The 23,918-nt window shown below is 57.3% G+C and overlaps 9 protein-coding genes across 9 annotated transcripts; 6 read left to right on the top strand and 3 right to left on the bottom strand.

Annotated features, from left to right (window-relative positions):
* Positions 1-346: 346 nt before the first annotated feature.
* On the top strand, positions 347-3,745 carry VTJ04DRAFT_7085 (uncharacterized protein; the record flags this gene model as incomplete). The annotated part of the gene is made up of 2 exons (XM_069365373.1): positions 347-409; positions 494-3,745. The coding sequence occupies 2 exons, from the start codon at positions 347-349 to the stop codon at positions 3,743-3,745; spliced, it is 3,315 nt and encodes a 1,104-aa protein (XP_069216414.1).
* A 774-nt stretch (positions 3,746-4,519) lies between these two features.
* VTJ04DRAFT_7084 (uncharacterized protein) lies at positions 4,520-8,365 on the top strand (the record flags this gene model as incomplete). The annotated part of the gene is made up of 1 exon (XM_069365372.1): positions 4,520-8,365. One exon carries the CDS (start codon positions 4,520-4,522, stop codon positions 8,363-8,365), a length of 3,846 nt encoding a protein of 1,281 aa, XP_069216413.1.
* Positions 8,366-9,489: 1,124 nt separating this feature from the next.
* VTJ04DRAFT_7083 (uncharacterized protein) lies at positions 9,490-10,335 on the top strand (the record flags this gene model as incomplete). The annotated part of the gene is made up of 3 exons (XM_069365371.1): positions 9,490-9,604; positions 9,703-9,859; positions 10,014-10,335. 3 exons carry the CDS (start codon positions 9,490-9,492, stop codon positions 10,333-10,335), a joined length of 594 nt encoding a protein of 197 aa, XP_069216412.1.
* Positions 10,336-10,380: 45 nt separating this feature from the next.
* VTJ04DRAFT_7082 (uncharacterized protein) lies at positions 10,381-12,726 on the top strand (the record flags this gene model as incomplete). Its single annotated transcript, XM_069365370.1, has 1 exon — positions 10,381-12,726. One exon carries the CDS (start codon positions 10,381-10,383, stop codon positions 12,724-12,726), a length of 2,346 nt encoding a protein of 781 aa, XP_069216411.1.
* A 722-nt stretch (positions 12,727-13,448) lies between these two features.
* VTJ04DRAFT_7081 (uncharacterized protein) lies at positions 13,449-15,312 on the bottom strand (the record flags this gene model as incomplete). The annotated part of the gene is made up of 2 exons (XM_069365369.1): positions 13,449-15,094; positions 15,171-15,312. The coding sequence occupies 2 exons, from the start codon at positions 15,310-15,312 to the stop codon at positions 13,449-13,451; spliced, it is 1,788 nt and encodes a 595-aa protein (XP_069216410.1).
* Positions 15,313-15,707: 395 nt separating this feature from the next.
* On the top strand, positions 15,708-16,964 carry VTJ04DRAFT_7080 (uncharacterized protein; the record flags this gene model as incomplete). Its single annotated transcript, XM_069365368.1, has 2 exons — positions 15,708-16,413; positions 16,486-16,964. 2 exons carry the CDS (start codon positions 15,708-15,710, stop codon positions 16,962-16,964), a joined length of 1,185 nt encoding a protein of 394 aa, XP_069216409.1.
* Positions 16,965-17,780: 816 nt separating this feature from the next.
* VTJ04DRAFT_7079 (uncharacterized protein) lies at positions 17,781-19,687 on the bottom strand (the record flags this gene model as incomplete). Its single annotated transcript, XM_069365366.1, has 3 exons — positions 17,781-17,924; positions 18,006-19,333; positions 19,420-19,687. 3 exons carry the CDS (start codon positions 19,685-19,687, stop codon positions 17,781-17,783), a joined length of 1,740 nt encoding a protein of 579 aa, XP_069216408.1.
* A 144-nt stretch (positions 19,688-19,831) lies between these two features.
* On the top strand, positions 19,832-21,187 carry VTJ04DRAFT_7078 (uncharacterized protein; the record flags this gene model as incomplete). The annotated part of the gene is made up of 2 exons (XM_069365365.1): positions 19,832-20,027; positions 20,853-21,187. 2 exons carry the CDS (start codon positions 19,832-19,834, stop codon positions 21,185-21,187), a joined length of 531 nt encoding a protein of 176 aa, XP_069216407.1.
* Positions 21,188-21,260: 73 nt separating this feature from the next.
* On the bottom strand, positions 21,261-23,447 carry VTJ04DRAFT_7077 (uncharacterized protein; the record flags this gene model as incomplete). The annotated part of the gene is made up of 2 exons (XM_069365364.1): positions 21,261-21,518; positions 21,588-23,447. The coding sequence occupies 2 exons, from the start codon at positions 23,445-23,447 to the stop codon at positions 21,261-21,263; spliced, it is 2,118 nt and encodes a 705-aa protein (XP_069216406.1).
* Between the last annotated feature and the right edge of the window lie 471 nt (positions 23,448-23,918).

The raw sequence follows: 23,918 nt of genomic DNA, 5'->3' as shown, positions 1-23,918 counted from the left end.
AGAGGACGGAGCATCAGGGCCGGTTTCAAGGTCACAGAGTTTCCAGATTGCCAAGAGGAAAGCTGCAAGCCAAGAAATCCAAGCTTCAGTTCCCCTTTTGAGCCAGCGTGGGGTTGGAGATGGACCCGCATTGTTTCCCCACAATGCACAATACAACACTCGTCCCGTACCAATCAAGTGACGGCACCCCGCCTATTCAGACTTTACATGTTGAATTTTCCCATCTTCTTCAACCCGCTTTCTATTGTTGAAGGCGCCACAATAACCAGCCCTCATCCTCGGATGCCTGCGCAGTCGCAATCCCGAGCACCCCCAAATCGACCACAATGAGTGGCTGTCAGGTCCAATGCTCAGCACGAGATTCATCAGCTTGAGACGGGCTGGGACAATAAGAACAGCATCTCAGCTTGTACGTCTTGTCTTGCACTCCCCTCCTCCCATTTCCACCACCGGTGGCGGGCCATGAACAACTTGGCTAACGGCCATTCCCCAGCGTTTTCCGAGCCGGTATTGCGTCACCTCCTTGCGGTGCTCCTTTCACCACCATGGCATCAGACTCTCCGCATCTACCCCTCGAGCTCCAGGTCAAGTCTCAGAAGGTCCCAACGATCCGTTTGCCGAACTCGTGAAATCCGACGAGGCAGAAAAACGAGCCCAATGGAACCAGATTCGCCAGACGACCGACGGCGGAGATATCGATCAAGATGTTAATCCGTTTGCTCCACTACCCAAGAAGATACGGTCCACACACACAACATGGTATTTCGAAGATGCCATGGAACGGCTGGAAGTTGAAGACACAGGCGAGGAGCTGGACGAGGGGGTTATGGGAGACATTCAGGCGATGACGCATCAGGGGTCTAAACCGCTCCCACGACTGGAGCTCCCGACGGACCCGCGACTCCTGAAGGCTCTTCCAGCCGGATTTCGCAACATGTCAGACGAGGACCAACAAAAGGAGTTGTGGATTGTGAAGATGGAGGACGAACTCAAGTCCAAGCTGCCCCCGCCAGTGGTTAACACGGACACATCCCGCAAACTACCATATTCGCCAACACAAGTTCTTGCTAAGTTACTTCGCCGGCGTCGCAGCGGGTTGAACGAACGGGAGTGGCATCTCACAACAGCCCTCGCATGCAATCGGAGCTTACGCTTCCCCGTCCTCACACTGCAGGCCTTTCTTCGACGCCAATGCCTGCTTGCCCGGAGTCATGGTGTTCAGCTGGAGATCGAGCAGTACCTGGAGACCCCTCAGGAGTGGAAATCCCGGATGGATGAGCTAGAAAAACAAACAGGCATCACGGAGGCGGACATCAAGCAATGGCTTTGGATCCTTGCGCCGAAGTCCGGGGACGAGCAATGGGAGCGCTTCTTTTCCAGCCAGTGTCGAAAGCCTCTTTTCCTCGTGCTATCCCTCCTCGCAAAGGACAAGAAAATCCGGGAACCCACCACTTTGGTGCGTGTGGTCCAGTACATACGGGAGAACTATGTGTTCGTTGATCGCCCCCTGGCCGACGCAAATCACCCCAAGTACGAGACCCAGGGTCGCCACCTCACATGGTTTCATTTCCTTGTCGTCCTCCACCGCCTTGTCTGGCACACTCGGGAGCAATACCCGGCAGCATACCCTCTCCTTGCAAGTCTGGTCGCCGACTACATCGAAACCATCCCTGCCGATAGCGAAGGGAACGCCTTCACAGGTACTCAAGCTCGATCCGCTGTCCTGAACAAGGCTCTCAGCTACCTGGCGTGGCCCGCACGCACCCGGCCGCTCGATCACATGGAGTACAACTGGGCTGCCCAACAACACCTCCTGCAACTCGCCGTCGCGTCTGATCCGCCTCTTGTCATCGTCCAGAATGGTTACCGTTCTATCCGTTCCGTCCTCATCGCCCTTGGCAAGTCGAAGGAGGAGATAAGGAACGTGGAGCGCCTGGTCCCAACCTGGCCGCCATTTCGGCGCGCCGTTGACGGCATTGACGAGCGGCGGCCTCCCGAGGAGTTCCTGAGCAGAAGCGGAAAGGCTGGCTTGCTCGCGCGCGCTGCTGGCTACGAAGATGAGAACGTCGACGAGGCTCAAAATGCGCTGAGCGGCTCAACCCTTGGCGAATCCCCGACGGTTCAGACAAGGTCGCTGCAGCCCGAATATACCTCGGAGGAGCGAGCAAGCGAAAACATCTACGCTAAATGGGTGGCACAGATCCGCGCGACGCGCAACGCCAGAGAAGCCTGGAAGGTATTCCAAACTCCTCCCCAACCCGGTCTCCATCGAACGGCCCAGGTCTACGGCGAGATGTTTGAGAAGCTTTTTGCGCCACCTGTCGCCGACTCTCCCTTCCTGCGCCCGGGAGACGTTACCGAGGCTTTTCCCGTGCATGACGGAAACTTGACTGACTTCGAAATCGCGAGGATCACACCCCCGACTCCAGAGGCGCTCTATAACCGCATGGTGTATGAGGACATGGTCCGGCCGACGGGCCGGTGCCTTGAAGTTTTGGTTCGGAACGCTCCGAGCAAAGGCGCCGCCTTGCGGTACCTGAGCGATAGCCCTTATGGACGTTTCATACAGGCCTTAGCGCGTCCCTTTGTCGAGCATGACGAAGAGACCATGCAGCTATTGGCCTATATCCCCGTGCGCGTCTTCAACGCCTATATTGAACTGTTGTGTCGGCTTCATAAACGTCCACATAAGCACGCACTGGAGGAGTGGGAAAGAGACAGAACGGATGCCACAACACCATGGTCATTTCGCGGGTACATCCGGGAGGCTGTCATCTTGACCGTCAAGTTTCATCAGCAGCACCCTTATATAAACGAGTGTGATAAGGTGCCGTGGAATACGGTCATGCAGGCGCTGGCTGGGCCAAAGATCCTTTACAGCCTCCGCGGCCATGAGTACAACCTGATCGAGACGCTTATGGCCTTCTTGAATATGTATGAAGGGTCGGCGGGGTACAAAGGCATCGATCCCATCTCGTTCGAAGCCCTCTGCGTCATGATCCGCAAGGTGATGAAGCTGGCAACGCTCGTGTTCAAGGCTGAAGGCGGCGAGCCAGAGGTGCGCAGGTGGATCCCCCACATGGGTGCGTACGAGGGGCTGCTTCTCCGGGGACATTGGTTCGCGGTTCGCAGCTTTGCACTGCTCACGGAGCAGGTGCCCTTCGACACGCCCCTACGCGGAGGTCCGCTTCATCGGGATAATGCGGGTTCCCAGTGCGAGGAAGCGCAGGAAGACGTAGGGGATCCTCCAGGAATGCCTCGATTCAACGTCTTTGGCCGGCCCCTTTACCGGTACATGGTGGCTCTGGCGTGCGTGGGCGACCGGCGGGAGATGGTGCGGACGATGGATTGGCTTCTGGACTCGTGGGAGTACGGGTACGTGCGAGAGACGGCCAAGTCGCCGGAGCACCTCGATTACTACTACGCGATGCGCACCATCGACCACTTTGTCGAGATGGGCAGGAGACTGGTTGAGTCGACGGAGCTGGAACGGCTGCAACTGAGGTTGCAGGAGCTGCGGAGGACCAAGAACTGCACTTGGTACTGGCCGGAGCGGTCAGAGGATGGAGAAGAGGAGCCGCCTCTGCCTCCGAGGATGAAGACGGACATAGCCCTGATTGAGCGTTGGGGTTCCTTGAGGAAGAGGGTCAATGCTGCGTATGAAGCGCAGTGGACTGTAAACGAAACGCAATCGACTGGACACGAAACGCAGTCGGCTGTGAACGAAACGCAGTTGGCTGTATGATGAAGGCTCATGGGCGCTGGGACTGGTCGATGTTGATGGTTATCTGCATGTGTTGGAATTGATAGAAGAAAGTTGTACATATGTATACTACATAGACCATACCTAGACTCATAAACTCATGCAAATGCCAAGCCAAACAATCTGCGGAATCGATCGATCGGGTTTGCTTTTCCCACTCCCTGCCCACCGCGAGTCATCGCTTTTGGTTTCGCGCCGCGTTGACGCGCCCAAACACAACCACTCTGGACTCTCGTTCTTGTCTCGCTTTAAACTGGGAGAACCGTGGTCCTGAGCTGCAATTGGGGCAGCTTAACACCAATTTGATTCCATTGTTCACCAATGCAACCCTGCTGGTTGTTTCATGGCCCCAGGCTTCCATTTCACATTCCATATCAACGGTAAATTCCAATTCAGTCCTAGTTTGACTCGACTTCTCCACGTTTGTTTCTTTTTACCGTTTTCTTGCCTCTTGTGTGTTTGTACATACCCGACAACCAACGTTCGGACATCTCACCGATCTGAGCGTAGTCATAACACGCTGTGCTTTTTACCCAGTTGACAGGACGTCGATATGCTCGTGTAATTCTATCCTTTCAGGTATGAGTTCGCCGCTAAGTTTTCATCTCATATCTTGATGTTCACAATTAACATGTTGTTTCTTCAGTCTTACTCAACCCCTCTATCTCCTAGCTCATCAAGACATACATGATATGGTCCCATGGGCCAATTGCACCAGCAATTGATGTTCCGTATCCGTTTCACGACAATTAGGTGATGGGACCGCCGGCATGGGGTCTCGACGGACCCGGTGGTCTGGTCGACATCATACCCGACGTCGCTTCGTCCTTCCAGCTCAGCCCTCACAAAGATGGCTCCCTTGCAGAGCACGCGGGTTACGAATCGTTCTTCCATGCCTCCGCTATTTGGCCGCTGCTGGAAAACATAGATCCTCCGAGCTTGCCAGCAACGGGATCTATTGGGGGAAATCAAGCCGCCTCTGACATCGTTGATGAGACCACACCTCCACCCGCTGCGGAGGCTGTTGAGCTTCCGCGGAAAGACACGCCAACAGTCGTGAACGATGCAGACGACTCGGGCGAGACTTTTTCCGACTCTAAACAACGCTTGGATCGCATCTTCTCTGTTGAACTGCCCAGATCGACTCTCATCAACCCGAGATCGTGCTTCGATGGATTTGTGCCGCCTCTTCCGCCAACCAAGGAGCGCGATGCGCTGGCGGTCTTGTTGGAGGTGGCCAAACCGAAAGACGGAGGGTTCGTTGAAATCGAACTGGATTCCTTCTGCTTTTATATCGACACCAAGGTTAACCCCGTGGAGATGCGGCCATTGCACCATATGAGGACCAAGTACGGATCAGACCAGTTCTACATGGACGGCGTCCTTCGAGTCGGCGAAAACCGTCACTATGTTCAGCGAGTGCCAATCGCAGAGTCACCCATTGGCAACTACGGTTCGGAGAATCACACTACCCGAGGGCAGATCTGGGTCCGGTCAGCGTACAACCAACACCGCGAAGTCTACTATCGCCTGAACAAACCGAGCATCGAGTACGAACGGTTCCACCGCCCGTTTTTGTGGATTGCCGACTTAGCAAAGTATGTGGTTGACTATTCGGCGGCCATGATAGAGCAAGGCCGCCAAGTCGACATCCACTGCTTCAAGTCGCACTTTGAAAGCTGGATCCAGAAAAAGCACGGCAAATCGACCGAGTTTGCGAGCTGGCGCCGCGCGTTTCCGCGTCCGGACTTCCGGACCGCTGTCTCAGCCAACCGAGAGTTTATCTGGAAGGAGATGAACGGCGTGCTGGGGCCACAAAAATCCAGCAGGTTGACGCTGTTTCGAGAGATAATGTACTTCACAAGGTACAAGCCGACCACGTGCCCGCCGCTTCCGATGATCACACAGGGGGACGAGCAAATGCCCCCGACCATTGTGACGCCTTACATCAAGGAATGCTTTGGGCATATGGTAATTGGAAAGATGTTGAGGGCTGTTGGAGACTGGAAGGGTCCTAAACCTGCAAAGCCAGCTGGGCCAGCAGCTGGTCGTGCCCACTCGTCGCCACCAGCAACCCTGGAACGGAACCCATCGTACAGACGGACGCGCACGAGTGAAGCATGCTTCCTGTCTCTCGATGTTGTCGACGCGATTAAGGTCGGAGATGTTATTTCGACCCCTCCAGACGGGGATGGCACCGATACGAAGTGGCGATACAAACGGGCAGTTACTGACTCCCGGTGGTTCGGCCTGGTGCAGAAGGTTCACGTCGCCAAGAACGGCTCGCGCTCCTTCGACGTCACCTGGTTCTACAGGCCCATCGAGACGCCGTGCTGCGTCATGCGGTATCCCTGGCCGAACGAGTTGTTCTTGTCCGACCATTGCACGTGCGAGGATGGCTACGACGCCCGTGTCAAGGAACACGAGGTGCTTGGAGTCCATGATATCGACTGGTTTGGAGAACCCGGCGGCGAAGGGAAGGGAGAGTTCTTTGTGCGACAGCTCTACATCAGTCAACACCATCGGTGGGTTACCCTGCGCGAGTCGCACTTGACGTGCTCCCACAGCCGGCCGAAACTGGGATTCAAGGCCGGCGATACCGTCCTCGCGGTCTTGTCCAAGTCACAGGAATTTGCGGATCCGTTTGAGGTTGTGAAGGTGTTTAAGCAAAACGACCACCCTTTTGTGCGGCTACGACGTCTGCTACGCAGGAGCCAGTTCGAACCGCCCGGACGGGTGGCACCAAACGAGCTGGTCTATACGGATTTGCTGGAGGTGATCAAAGCGGACCGTGTCCTTGGGAAGTGCACAGTCCGCTTCTTCCGCGCAGGCGACAAAATTCCGACGCCCTACGACAGGCGAGGCACCGGGAACTGCTTTTTCATCACGGACCGCCTGGAGCGGCAAGATGATGGGACCGAGAAGTGCGTTCCTCTTGCCGACTTCCCAGACTCGGTGCGCCAGGGCTTCGATCCGACACAGCCTATGCGCAAACTCGGGGGCTTGGATCTGTTCTGCGGCAGTGGAAACTTTGGCCGGGGTCTCGAGGACGGGGGGGCTGTCGAGATGCGCTGGGCCAACGACATATGGTCCGAGGCCATTCACACCTACATGGCCAACACGGACGGCGAGTTGGTTCATCCTTTCCTTGGGTCGGTAGACGACCTTCTCCGGCTGGCGTTGGAGGGCAAGTTCTCCAAGAATGTTCCTCGGCCTGGAGAGGTCGAGTTCATCGCGGCTGGAAGCCCGTGCCAGGGATTCTCGCTACTTACAGCAGACAAGACCACGTTGCGCCAGATCAAGAACCAGTCTTTTGTTGCCTCGTTCGCCTCGTTTGTCGATTTCTACCGACCCAAATACGGCGTCCTGGAGAACGTGACAAACATTATCCAAAATGAAGCAAAGTGCACCGAGGACATCCTCTCCCAACTCTTCTGCGCCCTCGTCGGGATGGGCTACCAAGCGCAGCTTGTGCTCGGTGACGCCTGGGCCCACGGCGCCCCTCAAAACCGCGACCGCGTGTTCCTCATGTTCGCGGCGCCGGGAATGCAAGCGCCCGACCCGCCCATGCCGTCGCACAGCCACCACCGCGGCGCCAACAACCGGAACCTAGGCGCGCTGTGCAACGGCGAGCCGTTTGTGTGGCGGACCTTCCAGCCTACGCCCTTCCGCTTCGTCAGCGTCGCCGAGGCCACCGCCGACCTGCCACCCATATACGACGGCAAAGTCGACCCGGGCTCCGTCGCGCACCCGGACCACCGCATCTGCATCGGCGTCACCCCCCTCCTGCGCGCCCAAATCTCCGCCATCGCCACGCGCCCCTACGGGCTCAACTTCGCCGACGTCTGGCACCGCAAGCTCGCGCCCATGACCCCCGCCGAGCGGGAGCTGTTCCCGCCCGACGGGAAAGCCCGGGTGGCGCCCATCTCGAGGGCCTGGGCTCGCGTCCTCAAGACGGACGTTTTTAATACCGTGACGTGCAACCCCACGCCCGTTGACGCGCGCGGGGGCACGCGGCTGCACTGGGACGAGGACCGGCCGCTGACGGTGCTCGAGGCGCGGCGCGCCCAGGGGTTCCCCGACGAGGACGTGCTGCTGGGCCCGCCCCGGGAGCAGTGGCGGCTGGTGGGCAACGGGGTGGCCAGGCAGATGGCGGTGGCGTTGGGGTTGAGGTTTCGCGAGGCGTGGGAGGCGACGTTGAGAGAGGAGGAGAGGGGCAGAGGGAGGAGGAGCGTGAGTGCGGGAGCGGCGTCGTCGTTGTCGGTGGGAGTAGAGAGGGTGAAGAAGAGGAGGTCGGCGTCGCTGAGGTTGGAGGAGAAGGATGTGGAGATGAGGCCGGTGAAGGTTGCGAAGGTGGAAGAGGAGGAGGTGAAATTGGAGGTGAATGGTGTGGAGGAGATGGAGGATGACAGGCCGCCGGCTGCCCCTGGGGTTGAAGATCTGGGGGTTGAGGTGGATGGTGTGGACAAAGTGAATGGATCATCGGCCAGCACACCGACGTCTCACCAGCAGGATGATTGGAAGGACGTGCCACGGTCGGGACCGACGATTGTTCGGCTTGGCGACTGGGAGGCAGACATGTTTGATATGCTGCCGAATTGATGGCGGCGTGGTTGTCCCAGGGGGTGGGGTGGTTAATGTGGATGATTTGGGATGTCGGGATAGCAATTGATATACCAGTGGTATAGATTACTAACTACAGGGAGAACTGCACTTGTGGCGTTTCGGATGTCTAACGTACATACAACATGTACATACAGCATATGCTAGCATTAGTTGGGAGTTGTGGGTTTGTGGTAGGGAATCAGAGGAACATGTGTTAGATGGATGGGCGTGGGGAGACTCGATATAGACGATGCAAATTAACACAAACATTTCTCCAACGTCTCGCTATGCGCCTGAAAACATTTGCCAAAGGATAGTAGGAAACCAAACAAATGAAACTGTGGCTCCATGACCAACTCCCTCGGTCAAGCACACAAGATCCAACTCAATAATATCTCATAAATATTCAATGCTGTCTGTGAAAGAGGCAGTGCCATCAAACTGTCGGCGACTCGTCGAACGTGACAGGAGGTGACGGCCCGAGAGGCCCGTTTTGTCACATGCAGAGATGGACGTTGGGAGTTGGTGCTAACCTCTACTGGGCAAAGCAAGGGCATGTTTCTATTTCTGTGCGTCCATGGCAAGGATCTCGATGACGTAACACAGGAGTTGGAAAGAACCGTCGGATCATATGGTTCCAGATACTCCGTATACAGGGCGATGGGCAGAGAAATGGGAATGAAGACACCAACTTAGTCTGGTGAGGCGTGAAGAGGGGGAATGCATCAGCTTTATTGTGATTGAATATCCCAGAGACTAGTTCGCCTCATGGCTGTGGCGGTCTGCAGGGCGATGTGAAGCCGATTGGAGGATGCAAGACACACGTTACTGGCAGAATGTTTAAGCTATGTGAGGCTGTTCTTTGCTGTCATCCACAAAAGCCCTTGTTTGTTTGTTCCGTCCCTGGAACTGGGCCTTTGTCCCGCCCTGTTCCTGGCAGGGGCGGGGCTCACCCATGCCCCTTGGCCTGTGCGTCCCGCAGCGTTTCGAGATCTCCGTCCTGCAGAACCCCTGTCCGCCGTGCCACAGATCTGGGTGGGGTCCGGCATCGATTGGCCGCCAACGTCCCGCGCCAAAACACCACTCGTCCGCCTTTGTTAGCCGCGAACCTGTCGTCTCCAATGCTTCCCGAGTCGTCGGCGCTTGCTCCAGACAACAGCCAGGAACATGAACTGACCATGTCGCGCGTCTGGACCCTCGAGGGAGCCAGACCCTGGTTCGGTGCCGGGCGATTGGGTATGTAGTGGGCGGGCATCGAAACAGGCCATTTTCATTTCGGCTTGGTCTCTTCGTGTCGTTTCTGTGCTGAACTGGACTGATTGTTCCGAGGACAGGACGGGGGACGGGGCAAGTGAACAGTCATTCATCCAATGTCACGTTGTTTTCTGGGGGTAAAGTCGGGCGGACAACGCTGGCCGCTCGATATGCCGCGACGTGTTCGGCGCCTGACCAGGGATCGAGAGCTCGAGAACTGTCCGGGAATTGGGCCTCGTAATTCTGTTTGGCGCGGTCTGGATCTGGCTACAACGGGGGGTCATCTACCGATATGGGTATCATGGTGGCCGTGGCCGGGTTGGCCTCGATGGTCTTTTTCTGTCGTGCTCCCTCGCTGATGTCGTGCCCCCTTTGTCTTTCTGGTTTCTAGACTTGAAGCCATAGTTTATTCACTCGTTGTCCTCCCGGCGAAGACGGTTCCTTTCCTTCTTAGATTCACTCAGCTGGGCTGTCCTTGGGTGTTTGTCATTGTGGTGCCAGTCTTGTTGTCGTTGTGTCTTGAGCCCAGGACGATTGTTCCCATCCACCTTCACTACCTAGACGACGACATTGGTACCCGCGGACAAGTTCCGAGATCTGTCCTCCACGATATCACAAGACAGACAGGCCTCCACGACACAACTTCGCTTACACCCACCCCAGTTTCACATATCTTTCTCCTCTTGGGCAGGCCCAACGACAGACTATCTTGACAGACTTCCGAATTTCTTTTTTCATCTCTCACAGCCAACGCCAGGATGCGTACGGCATCGCTTCTACTCTACGCCCTGTCGCTGCTCTCCGCCGCCGAGGCAGGTCCTCTGCGGTGGGAGAGGCCACCAAGGGTGCCTAGACACGATGGGGATCATGACGAATCTGAATCGGCAACCGGCAGCTTTCTCCCGCCATCATCGACAGAGACGCCAACATTGGAATCGACGGAGGGGGTTGTTGAGACCACTTCAACATCGAGCGTCGAGTTCGCCACCTCCGAGACAACCGAACTTCTCTCATCAACGCTGTCGACGTCAGAGCTCGTCTCCTCGACCCTGGAGACGGTAGTGTTGACTAGCACTTCGCCCCTGACGGCTATCGAGACGTCCACGTTCTTGGAGTCTTCCAGTGTGGTTGAAATCCCCACTTCCGTTCTTGAAACCTCCTCGATCGAGCCTACGCCAAGCAGTTCGACGTCGAGTTCCCCTGAATCGGACGTTGAGTCAACGAGCACATCCTCCTCTTTGCTCGTTGAGACCACTGCGGCGACGGAAGTTACTTCGGCCCTCCCGGTGACCGAGACCGAAACACCGGAATCTTCTTCCACCTCAACCTCGTCTTTGCTGTCTGAGACTGAGTCTAGTGCTATCCTCTCGACGACTTCTAGCTCAGGGGCCGAGACCGACTTCACAACGACATCGTCTAGCACGATCAGCGAAGCCGTTGAATCGACGTCTACGCTCACTACCAGCAGCGAGGCTATTAGCAGCGACATCCCCCTGACCTCGACGACCTCGAGCTCGGCTGCTGAGTCGACGTCTGTTTTCACTTCCAGCAGCGAGTCTGAGGTGGTTTCAACTTCGACCAGCACTGCTGTTGAGTCAACATCTGTCTTCACTACCACCAGCGAGACTGATCCGGCTTCGACTTCGTCCAGCACTGTTGCCGAGTCGACGTCGACGCTTGCTTCCAGCAGCGAGTCCGATCTGGCCTCCTCGACTTTGTCCAGCACTTTCAGCGATTCGACCACAGTGGCCCCTGAGACGACCAGCACATCAGTCTCTACGGAGGTCGTTTCAACTGATGTGGCTTCGACTTCTGCCCTGACGACTGAGGTTGTCTCGAGTGACCTGGCTTCCACAACGACAACTTCGCCATCGTCCTCGGAAACCACCTCTTCCGAGACTGCTTTCACCAGCACCAGCTTCTCCTCCACCTCCACCGAGTCATCGACCTCTTCGAAGGTCTCGGTAACAGGGACCCCAATCTCCGACGTCCCGACCGCCATCTCCACCTCGATCACGGCCACCGCCACCGTTTCCCCTGACATCTTCCAGGAGAACCTCGAAGAAGCCCGGCGGTACAATGCCCTCTTCGCGACGCTGACCGAGCAGTCGGCTTGCACCCCCGGCCAGGTGGCGTGCGTGGCGGGCGGTCTGGCAACCTGCGGCGATGACGGCGCATTCACCATCAAGAAATGCCGCGGCGCCAACCGCGCCTGCTTTGCGCTCCCCATGAACACGACCAAGGGCTCGGTTCTGGGCTGCCAGGACGTTGACGCGGCGAGGCTTGTTCTGGTGGACATTCCAGAGGCCCTGCTGCCTACCTCGTCGGCGGTTGAGTCGCCGACTGCTGTGCCGACCACCTTTTCGACGGTGACCGCTTCGGCCAGCAGCACCTCGGAGGTTGACACCACCGTCACCACCTCCTCTTTCCAGACCCTGACCACCACGGTGACTGTCTCCGCTGGCACCTCAACCGCCTTCGTGACAGTCGACCCGTCGTCAACCTCTCCCGTCGAAATCACCGCCACAATCGACCTCACCAGCTCTACCACTGTCGTCACTTTCACCATCCAGCCCGACACTACTACCACCAGCGAGGACGTAACCACCACCACCACAACCTCTGCTGTTGAGGAGCCAGCCACCACCGCCACCAGCGTCGACGAACCCGACTTTTTCTTCCCTACCGAAATCTTCGGCACCCTCGCCCCGCCCACCACCACCGCCGAACCAACCACAACCACCAAACCAACTCTCGTCGTAATCCCCATCGACCCGTCCACCAAGATCCCCTCCACAACCCCCGCTCTCATTGCCACTCCCACGCCCACGCCCAGCACCGGCGAGGAAGAAGCCGTGGGTGAGGGTGAAGGTGAGGCGGTGGAAACAACCCCCGGCCAAGCCAACGGCGCGTTCGGCGGCGAGCAGGGACAGGTTGAGCTCCCCTCCGCCGCGGAGACGGTCACGACGACGGTGACGGAGCGTTTCACGGTCACGGAGCGGGAGACGGTGACCGCCACGCCTACTGCGCCTACGGTGACGGTGACGGCGACGGTGACGGCGAGGGTGGTGGAGGATCCGAGGTTTTTTGTGGGTGATGAGTAAGGAACTTACTCTAACGAAAAGGGGAGGAGGATGAAAGAGGTTGGGTTTAGATTGGATACCTACCTAACCCAGTTGTTGTTGTTGTTGTTGTTGTATATGTGTGTGATGGATTGTGTGTTGGAAAAGGGATAGAAAATAATAGCGAGAGGAGCAATCCGTGGTGTCAGGACACCATTTAGCTCAACAGACACAGCAGGCAGGACTGCGAGCGATCACTACTACTATGATACCATTTCTTTTCTTTTCTTTTGTTGGGTCATCCTTAAGATAGTTTCTAGGTTTCATCTATTAATAAGATCAAAGTTGTACGTAGTTGTCGCCTATCATGTCCTACCTGGTGTATACGTAATTAAGAATGCTAGTTCAGAGCTTGAGGATACTTGGAAGAGAAAACAAGATTAAACATGTATGCGCAGCACAAACTTAGCGATATACACAAATCCTGTTGACATACTGTGTAACTATGAACACCTAACACTTCCCAACCCAAATGACTCCCAGCAAAACCAGTATCTATACCTCAGCAACCTGATGCCATGCAAATCCTGTCCCAACTCCATGCCAATGCTATACCGCCCCATGAGCAACTGGAAATGAACCCTATGCCAGACATACTTCTGAGCAGTACACACAATCATAGTAACAAGTGTCTCTGTGAGCAGCTCCAGCTCACCACCATTTCCTCTTCTCCAACCAACCCCGCCACTCAACTCAATTCAACTTCACCTCCGCCGCCTAAACCGACTATTATACCCTGGCCCGCCCTTGGATCCCGTGTTCCTCAACTTCAACCTCCTGAAATTGGCATGGGCGGTCGCTTTGACCTTGCGAACCGCGCGCTTGACGACTCCCTCGCCATCCTTCTTATCAGCATCTGCTTTCGATTCCTTCTCTTTATTGGTATTGCTGCTCTTCGACTTTGGCTGCTTAGCAGCCGGCTTCCCATCTTTATCGTCTTCTTCGTCTTGTTGGTCAGCGTCAGAGCCGTCGTATTCACTGGCGCCATCGTCATCAGAGGCATCTTCGGCGGCGGATCCCTCATCGTTGGACACGCGGAGGTCTTCCCCGGGCTTGGCATTATTTCCAGGTTTGTTTGACAAGGCGAGTTGCGTCTCGGGGACGGTTTCTTTTTCATCATCGGAGACAGAGTCTTCGTCCTTCTCGACGTTCGCAGGCCGTTTAGCCCGGGTCGGACGCATCTTGACAAGCCGGGTGGTGCGCTTCTGGCCGCGCTTCTTGAACTGACGGAGTGGTTGCCCCTGTTGCGCTTCCTCGTCCGGGCTGTCGAAGAGCGATTCGTCATCGAAGGCGGAGAGGAGACCGATCGGTCTGTCGGGTTTCTCGGGTGCTTCAATAGCAGGCTTATTGTCTCCCGGCTGAACCTCACCCCCGTCTTTCTTCTCCTTCTTGGCTTCGCCCCCAGCCTTCTGATTCTGGCCATTACTGCCCCCACCCATCTCCATCTCCCTCAACGCCTCCTCATCATCCACGTACGCCTCATCCTCCATCTTCCTCAATCCCGCCACCATGCTGCTCAACCCCTTCGCCATGCCAGTCAACTTCCTCGGAAGCCGCAAGGGCCCAACCTTTTTCCACACGGGCTCCTCGTCGTCATCGTAATAGGCGTTTTCGTCCTGCTCGTCCACGCGCGCTAGACCGCCGCGGTTGATGTTGGATGAAGAGGCAAACACGGTGCGGCGCCGGAGGAAGGAAGGGGTGGCGCTCGAGGGGGTGGAAGCGGTGGGCTTGGAGACACGGTTGGTAGACGGGGTTTTGAACGGAGTGGTGGTGGTGTTTTTCTTCCGCGGGGTTGCGGAGGTGGGTTTGAAGAGGAGCTGGCCGTTGGCGGCGGCAGTGGTGGTGGTGCGGCGGGTGGAATGAGGGGTGGTCGCGGAGGCGAAGCGAGAGGTGGATGGGGTTGCGGCGACGGGCAGAGGTTGAGGCAAGAGACCGTCATGTTTGCTTGGGGTTGCGGTGCCGTGCTGAGATGGGGTGCGGCCCAGGAGGTCGAAGAGGCCGAGGACGCGTCCATCTTTGTGCGGGGTTGGGCTGATGGAGGTGGGCAGGGCTTCCGCCGGAGTAAGGCTTGTGCGGTTCGCGGACGGCGTCATGGTCGAATGGGCTGGCATGGGTGTTTGAACGGTGGTCGGCGCCGCGTCAACGTGGATGTGCCGGGCCTTTTGAGGTGTTTGAACATGTCGGAACTTCTTGGAGGGGGTTTGGGGCTCGAGGGCAGCGTCGGCTTGATTCCGTTTGCGCGGGTGGGACTTGGAGGCGTCTTCGGCGGGAGAGACGGGAGCCTGCTTTGGGGGCGGGATCTTGCCGGAGAGTATGTCGCGGAGCTTATTGTACTGCTTGTATTTCTGGGCTGTTGAGCAGGCCGGATCGTTAGCAAGAAGGGACGTGCAAACAAAGCAAACCCCCAGGAGCACGGCACCACTTACCAATGTCGGGGTTCTGCTTGATGTCGGCGCGGCCCGGCTTGGAGCCGCCGTGGGCAGCAGCCCAGTTGCCCTCCCATGTTTTGAGCTCGGCGCGAAGCTGGAGACATTGCTCTTCGTAGGCCGCTCTGGCCTGATCGTCCATTGTTTTGTGCGGCATTGAATCTTGGTTGCGGAGTGTATGGTGGTCGTGGTGGAGGAGGGAGTGGGAGTTCGACAAATGGGGCAATGGCGCGATAGAAGTCAATCAACTGGGAACGCGCTCAGAGACGCGGCAGGACGCGTTGTGGTGCTGTGACATGACGTTACGTTACGCTGCCCCACCTTCCAAGCAGGGTCATTTCCAAACCACCTGGAGCCAATCCACCATCTGAACCTTGCACAGCTCGACTTGCATGCACATCAACATCTTCAGCAAAGACATGCAAGTACCGCAGCCACCTCGCCATCTCCTCGTAATGGATGCTTCTCGTCTCCAGACTCAAAGTCACTGTCATCAAAAACATCATTTTGGAACAGTCACTTGAAAGCTGAATCCTGATGGCTTCCCATCACGTATCAACCTCTCCCACCCCTCGCCCTGAGCTGGCTGTCGATGAAAATAGGGCGACAGCAATATCTCGGCGCGCCAATATCGTTTCCTCTAGGACCCATGGATTTAACCCCCGCAACCGTAACGGCAACGCGGCCCACGCCGTCGACAGGGCCCGTGGCCATGATCGATTCCGCCCCCACCATCGGAACCGTCGCCGGGACCACCGCCGGCCGCCCCGGCCACATCGCGACTCCGTAGGCGGAGGAAGCGGCGGCAGCACCAAGGACCAAAACACGCAGACCGGTCCAGCCCCCTCCACAAAGGCCTCTTCCGACGAAGCAACCCCCGCTGCCGCCATCGCCGCCGACATTGACTGCATCATCTGCCTCGAGCTCATCCGCGGGCCCTGCGAGCTCCTACCATGCCACCACTCCCACTTCCACCTCGCCTGCATCGAGCGCTGGCTGTGCGAGCACCCGACGTGCCCGCTCTGCAAGCAGGGTGTCGAAAAGATTCGTTTCGTCCACCCCGAACAAGGCGAGAGCGTCATCGATGGGGTTCCCCTGGTGTCTCGCCGGCCTCTGTCCCAACGGCAGCTCACCGGCCTGGAGCGCGGCAGGGTGGCATACCCCCCGCCACCGGTGAGGTACGAATATCTGCGAGCGGTGGAGAGGAGGCGGTATGTGTATCGGCATGGGTTGTATTCGATGCGTACGTTCCCCCCTTTTTTTTTTATATCTTTCCGTATGTGTGCAGCAGCAGCTAACAGACTTCTACAACTAGACGTCGGCACGAACCCTCTCTCCGGCTATCGCCGCGTCCCCTCCCCCACCGATTTTGCCTACACCCCTTCTCTCCAATCACGCGCCCGCGTTTGGCTTCGCCGCGAACTACAAGTCTTCTCATCCTTCACCACCCTCGAACCACCAGACTCGCAGGCCACGACGACGACCACCACCACCGACGGAGTCGAACCCCCGCTCCTTATCCGTGACAACCCCTCCGCCTCAGCCGACTCAAATCCCCTGGACGTGTCCTACAGCCGGTACCGTCGTCGCGTTGAATTCACCGAGTTCATAATCATGACTTTGGGCATGTACCACCTCCAAGACGGAGAGGGAAAATTGGAGGAGAGTATCCGACCCGAGCTGGGTGGTTATGCGAGGCAGTTCCTGCATGAGCTGCGGAATTGGATCCGGAGCCCAGCAACGACTTTGGATGAGTACGATCGTCTGGTTCAGTACCCCCTGCCGCTGCCGTAGTTTCAGTGGATTGAGATGGCCTTAGATGGTACTGGTAGGGCATGCTGATGAGGGTTCTACATTGAGTTCGGACAACTTTGCCGTTTTGTTTTCTTTTGCATTTGCTTACGGCGTTATATGGGGTCATAGACACACAAGACTCAGGTCATATATTGCATTGGGAATAGACTGGTGAGGTGGCGGTTAAGAAGGCATGGTTACATGGGGAAGTTCCGCATTGGGCCTCGAGTTCAGGATTAGGAATGGAGTTTTTGGCGCGAGCCTTTAAGTTTAGACCTTCTCTTTCTCTCATAAGAAAGCCCTTTCGGGATAGATCAGATCAGCTATTGTACTATTCCCTTGGCTTTGGTGGCATTCTTTAGGGGTGAATCCTATGTTCATAACCGAGTAGATTACATCTACCCTTTCTCCTTTGGCTCGTGGCGACCTCGGACTGGAACAGACAAGAGGAGTATGTTATGGAAACGACCAAGGGCATGAATGAAATATGCTCAATATCCGTACCTTATGCGGTTCAAACAAAAAATGAAGAAGTGAGAAGGCAGTCAACAACCTGCCTGACGACGGGGACAACAATCACGAGGAAGAGAATGCTATCAGAAGGGGATAAGGGAGCAAGGAAGCAAGCAGAACAAGGAAACCAGCCCTCAGCGACAAGAGAGTCGAGTGCTGGCAGCAGACGGATCGCAAATCATGCACTGTGCATTGTGATAAAAGAGTAGGAGGTCGAGTAGGACAACGAGACGCATTCTAGAAGCACCAACTACCACCACCGCCGCCACCACCACCACTACCCACCACCCCACGATAGAATAATTACATGCCATCAAAGTCACCGCCGAGGTCATCCTCGTCCAGCTCGCCCTCCTGGATCTCCTTGGCCATCTCGCGCTCGCGCTCGCGCGCCTCCTGGGCGTTCTTCAGCTCCAGGCGGTGCTGGTTCATGGGGAACCGCATGGCCTAGTAGTAGAGCATCAACAGTTAGCAACGATGACGACGATGATGATCTAGCATTGGAAGAAGAAAGAAAAACAAACATACCTTGACACTCTCATCATGCAGCGCCAAGCAAGCGCGGATCCGATCATGGAACGCCTCGCCCGGTTCGCGCGTGGCATACACGTCCCCGACCTCCTTGCTCTTCATGTACCCGTGCTCGCGGTCGAGCGTCGCCTCGATCACGCCGTCCCGGATCGCCTTGGCCACAATGTACTCGGCCGTCTCCTCGGAGCCCAGGTGCAGGCGGATGCAAATGTCGCGCAGCGAGATGCGGCTGTAGCTGAGGCTCATCATGCGGATGCCCGTCTTGATGACGTTCTGCCGCAGGCGCAGGATTAGCGTGTAGGTGCCGTCGCGGCGGAACGTGTCGGCGTGGTCGGCGATGATGGTCTCAAAGTCCTCGAGGTTGCCCACGCGCACCGCCTGCACCAGCAAGAAGTAGGGCCGCAGCGCGTTCTCCATCGTCGGCTGCCGGAACGTGGCCCGGTCGGGGATGTCGCCCATGAGCAGCTCCACCACCAGCAGCAGCTTGGTGGCCGTCTGGCTGAAACCGAGAGCGCACGCACTCGAAGGCGCCTTGCGCGTTGCGGCCGTCAGGTGCTCGTGAGCTTCGGTGTAGCGCAGCTGGATGGCGCGGGTCCGGCCAAGGTAGTAGAAGAAGCGAGCGACCTGGTTGTTGGCGGCGTTCTCTGGGAACTGGGTGTGCGAGACGAGGAGGTCGGCCTGCGAGATGTGCGACGTGGAGAGGTAGTTGCGGAGCAGGAGGACGATGACGGCGGCCTGCGTGTCGACGTCCTTGCGCAGAACGGCGGTCCGGAGGGCCGCCAGCAGCGTGGGCCGGATGGACACCACGGGCGACTGCGGTGACGGAGGGAGGGGTGCCGTCTGCTCCGCGAACAGCGAGTAGTAGAAGTACACCTTGGCGGCGAGGCTGTCGAGGGTACGGCGGTTGAGGGACCGGATCCGCTCGACCAGGAGCTGCGAGAACTCGAAGCCCCGAGCACTCTGCTTGGCATCGTGCAGGAGAACCTGCGTGAGGATTCCGAGGAAGACATCCACCTCAGGGAGCGGCTCCTTGGCCTCCTTCTTCGCACCGTTCTTCCCGGCCGGCTTCGGCTCATTATCAATCTCCATTTCCTGACCGGACTGGCGGCCCAGAGCCACATCTGGCCGGCCGATGGCCTGGAGGATCTGCTTGGCAAAAGGAGCCGCGGGCGAGGACGGCGTGTACGTCTCAGAGATGACCTGGGCGAGGATGTCGGGCGTAAGCCGTTTCCGGATGGACGAGATGGACCGCAGCGCGCGGAGGGTGAATCGTGCATCGAAAAGCGCAACGGCGCGGTCGAGGTGGGCAAAATCGCTCTTGATATCTGTGGTTACGCGGCATCGCACCTTGATCAGCTTTTTCTTATTCCTCCATAGCAGCACACGAGAAATCCCGAAGCCCGCGACATACCGCTGATGGTCTGGGCAACGGGGTCCGGTTTGGGCTCTCCCTCGGCGGCATCGTCCATGGCGACGTCACCCTCGGCATCGTTGGGCGGCGGGGCCGACGACTGCTTCGAGGTCTTTGAGGGCGGGACAACCACGGTCATCTCGTCGTCTTCGTCCTTCTTGGTGGTCTTCTTGCCCTTCGGCTTGAGGTCCTTGTCCTTGGCAATATCCTTCCCCCCACGATAACCGCCGTTCTCAACGGGCTCTTTATCGGGTGTCTTGCCAGGCATATCGGAGCGTTGCTAATGTTCGCTGCGACGAATAGATCGATGGGTGCCCGCGGGGTGCGAGATGTCGATGGAATGGCGCGGGCGGGCGGACGGTAGTATGGTCGTCGCGCGCAGGTGGGTACCTAGGCTGGCTGGCGTCGTTGGATGAGCCAAGGTCGGTCAGTGTACTATGTATGTATGCCGGACAACGGCCGACAGTGCCCTGGATTGTTTGTCGGAAAGACGGCGTTCAAAGCGGGCGGAAACTTAAAAAATGGCGGGCGACACGGTGCGGCGTCTTTCAGACGGTGCAGGGTCAATATCGCCGATGTGGATGGGACCTGGTTGGTGGTGTGGTTTGGTGATGCAGGACGGAGGGTTCAGGTTCAGGTTTGGAAAGCTCGAGGATGGTCGGGAACAGATTGGGAGGGCAACCTCTCCTTCCAGGTTCGCAGTCGCCAAACCTGACACGCCGCTGGGGAGGGATGCCGGGGGTAGACTGGAGGTATTTTGGTGGGGAGGGGTACCTCCAATTGTCTGTGGACGATGCTGTTTTCAAGGTACCAGCCGTTGCCACGGTACTTTTTCTAGCTCTCTTCTTGGTCGGAGTCTGGGTGTGCTCAAGCACGCCAACTGCGCCTGGACAGCGGCCGGTGGGTGCGGCCTTGGGCGGGTTGGGCCCCACTTCAAGGGTTGGGCTGGCTGATGCTTTGTGACGTTGTCGATTTGCTGCCTGTTTTCCGCTTGCCTCAGCTCAGCCCGATCGCGGCATGGCTTGGCATGGCTTCGAGGACTGCTTCGATCAGAGGAATCATAGGGCATCCGGAAATGTTGTAAGTGCAAGCCCTTAGGGAAACACTAATCGTCGTTTTTGTATCTCTAAACCATGTACGGAGTATTCCCATTGAATTGTCAAGTACCCTCCTTGTGCCAATGACATCACCATCTCTGACACAGGGAACTCTCGAATGTGGGACCGAACTGTGTCAGAAGAGCTGTTCCAGAGAGTCGGCCAGAAAATGATCAAGATGTTTGTATCAAGTCCAGAAGTCAGCATGACTTGGGATCCCAATGAAGGTGTCAATGGACAGCAGCAAGATGGACCGACATTGGATATCGCTACCGCCCGCGATGAGACACCAAGCTGAAGACTATCAAGTGCCAAATCCAACATCTCAAATAACAGAAATCACAACGCCCGGGGTAAACTCCTCAATTCCTGACGTGGATGCGTCACTACCTGGGGTTACTCAGCTACGAGTAGACGTCGATGCCCGCATCCCCCAAACGCCATCCATCCGTCAAGACCACCTAATCCCCGTTGAAAATGAAATAAACACAACCCATCATTACCCTCAGACCTCCCATGTCCTGTCCATGTCCATACCCATGTCCGGTGTGCGATGTCCCATCCTGTCCCATACGTATGTCGAGAACGAAGAGCAAAAAGCAAGCAAGGCAAATCCATCCCCATCCTCCGTTCTCCCATTCCGTGAACTCCACCAACTCCTTCGCCTCTAGAGAAAGAGATTCTCAGGAAGTAGAAGCCGAAGCTGAGCCGGACTAAGCCAGGCAAGAGCAGCAGCAGCTGGGCTCAAATGTCTCCCTTGCCTGGAACGACCTTGGCAGCCTGGACGGCGCTCATCTTCTTGATCCAGTTGCTGTTGGGCTGGACCTTGCGGACGGTGCGCAGCTCCTCGCTCGAGTAGCCCGGAATGCGGATGTTGAAAGTGCGCTCCAGGACCAGCTGAAGATCACGGATCTCGAGAACCTTGGACCCTCGCTCCTTGGCATTGCGGCAGGCCTGGATGATCACCGTGTCGATGAAGCTATCGGCCATGTTAAGGACGGCCTGGGATATTGTTAGCATGATCAACTAACTTTTTACACGTAACACAATACTAGAAAGTAGTGAACTCACCTCCTCGACTTCAGGCGTCAGAAGGTTACCCTCCTGTCCCTCGGCAGTTCCACCGCAGACCATGCGAACCAATTCATCCAGCTTCTTCTTGTTGAGGACACGCTCGCCCTCGCCCTCGAGCTGATAAGCTGGAGTCTTAGCCAGGACGGGCTGATTCAGGACGCCACCAGCAGTGCCACTACCTCCAGTAAAGGTGGGACGGCTGGTGCTGCTAATACCGCCAATGTTGGGAACCGGAGTGGGCACCTGGACCGCCTTCTCAGGCAGGGTCTTGGGAATGGGAAGCTTGGAATGGAGAGCAGCGGCAGTCGCAGCCTGTTGGCCCTGGGCAGGATGAGCGTGAGGATGGCCGTGCTGAGGGTGTGACTGCGGAATCTGCTGACCCGGGCCCATGTTGACACCAGGAGCAGGACCTGGGCCGGCAGAGGGCTGGCCGGCCAGTCCAGTGGCACCGGGGACCGATTGTGACGCTTTGGTTACGGCGTCGGCATGGGAAAGGGGTCGGATATTGGAGTTGGCGACAGTCGGGGTAGCCGACTGAGGGGTCTGAATGCGCGCCGAGTTCTGGGTCGGAGTTCCGGCCGAGGGAACTCCAGCAGAAGCCGCCGCTGCGATGGCGGTATTGATGGGAGTCGGAACAGAAGGCATCGTTGGCTCGAGTTTGACAGGAGCCGCGGGCTGTTGCTGGATTGGCTTCTGTGTCGGTTGTACTTGAGGTTGTGCACCCCCGACCGATTGTTGTTGCGCAGAAACTTGCGTGACTGGAGAAGGTTGCGCGGGGGCTTGGGTGGCAGAAATTTGTGCCTGAACAGGTTGAGCCTGAGGTAAAGAGGTTGTGGGCACTTGCTGCGCCGAGAGGGCATTGACTGCACCCGGTATCCGACCGGCCGCCAGCTGTTGCTTTCTCGCGGCCTCAAAGGCGGCATTGACCGCCGCGGCGCTGCTGTGCATCGGATTTGCCGGAGAGGCCAGAGCTCCTCCGGCATTGTTTACACCCTGATTCAGGGCCTGAGTTGCAGCACCTTGCGCAACCTGCGTGTTTGCCGGTGTTGCGGCATTCTCCCCGGCAGTGGCATCCTGCGAAGGGCGCTGGCCACCTCCCACGATATATTGCTGGCGGACCTGGTTGGCAAACTTGGCTGCATCATTGTAGTGCCTGGCGGCCAGCGCCTTTCGTTCCTCGTGCCTCTTTCGCTCCTCAGGGGTCAGATTCGGGTTCTCGTTGAGAGCCCGGTCCAAAACCTTCACGACGTTCCGGTTAGTCTCGATCGCAAGCAAGGCCTTAGCATATTTGGTCTTGAGGTCCTCAAGGAACTTTGCCTTGTCCTGTACGTTGGCCGGCACTTGGAACTGCTGCTCATTCACGTGGTTGACAATGTGGGCGGGCAGAGGTTTGGCCTGAGGGTTCTGCTGGGGGGCCTGCGCTGGCCGCGGGGCGTTGTTCGCGTTACCAGCGGCGGCAGCATTCTGCTGAGGCTGCTGAGGTTGCTGAGGCTGAGGCTGCCCTTGACCCTGCTGTTGCTGCTGTGCCTGCAGCTGTTGCTGTTGTGCCTGCTGTTGTTGTTGCTGGCGCTGATGAAGCTTCGCGGTGAGGATCTTGCCGAAGTCGATGAGTTTCTGCTTGGCGGCGAGCTGCTCGTTCGAGCCGGGGGCGGCACTATCATGCAACTTCCACAGCTGACTGAGTCCCCTCTCATACTTGGTTCGTTCGTCTTCAGTGAGGAAAAACATGTTCCGCATGTCCTCGGGGCGAAAGAGCTGGGGCCCCTGGGGACGACCTTGCGCACCAGCACCCGGCACGCCGGCGCCCGCCGTGGGAGGTTTGGCCTGGAGATTTTGGGCATTGGCCTGTCCGGCCATGCCTTGACCTTGACCTTGATTCATTTCGTGGGGTTGTTGCGTTCGTTGGGAGGAACTGGTGACTGTTCGCCGCGACTTCCGTAAGAACTATGTTCCGAGATGTCGAGAAAAGGGGTACGGGGTTCCGCGATGTCAAGAAAACGGTTATGGGGTCCCGCGACGTCGATAACTGGCAAAAGATTCAATTAGCATAAGTGGCAGAGACCATGAGGCCAGAGCACTGGGCCTTCTTACCTGGTTTACAGGTATCCAGTTTACTCTTTGACCGACGGTTTCGTGCCTCCACACCAAACTTATCGGGGGCCGACTGGGACACCGTCGAAGGTGAGGTTTTCGAACAACGTGGAAGTCCAGAAGGCGCCGGAGAAGCGTTCGAGGGGTGGAAGAACGCGTAAGAACAACGATGGTTGTTTGAAACAATCAACTGCTTAAGTTAAGGGATGCACAGCAGATGATGGGCGGGTTGAATCG

The sequence above is a fragment of the Mycothermus thermophilus genome (genome assembly GCF_041956435.1).
Source record: "Mycothermus thermophilus strain CBS 625.91 unplaced genomic scaffold VTJ04scaffold_5, whole genome shotgun sequence".
Lineage (NCBI taxonomy): Eukaryota > Fungi > Ascomycota > Sordariomycetes > Sordariales > Chaetomiaceae > Mycothermus > Mycothermus thermophilus.
The sequence above is the reverse complement of the archived record's forward strand: the minus strand, read 5'-3'. Positions and strand labels throughout refer to the sequence as shown.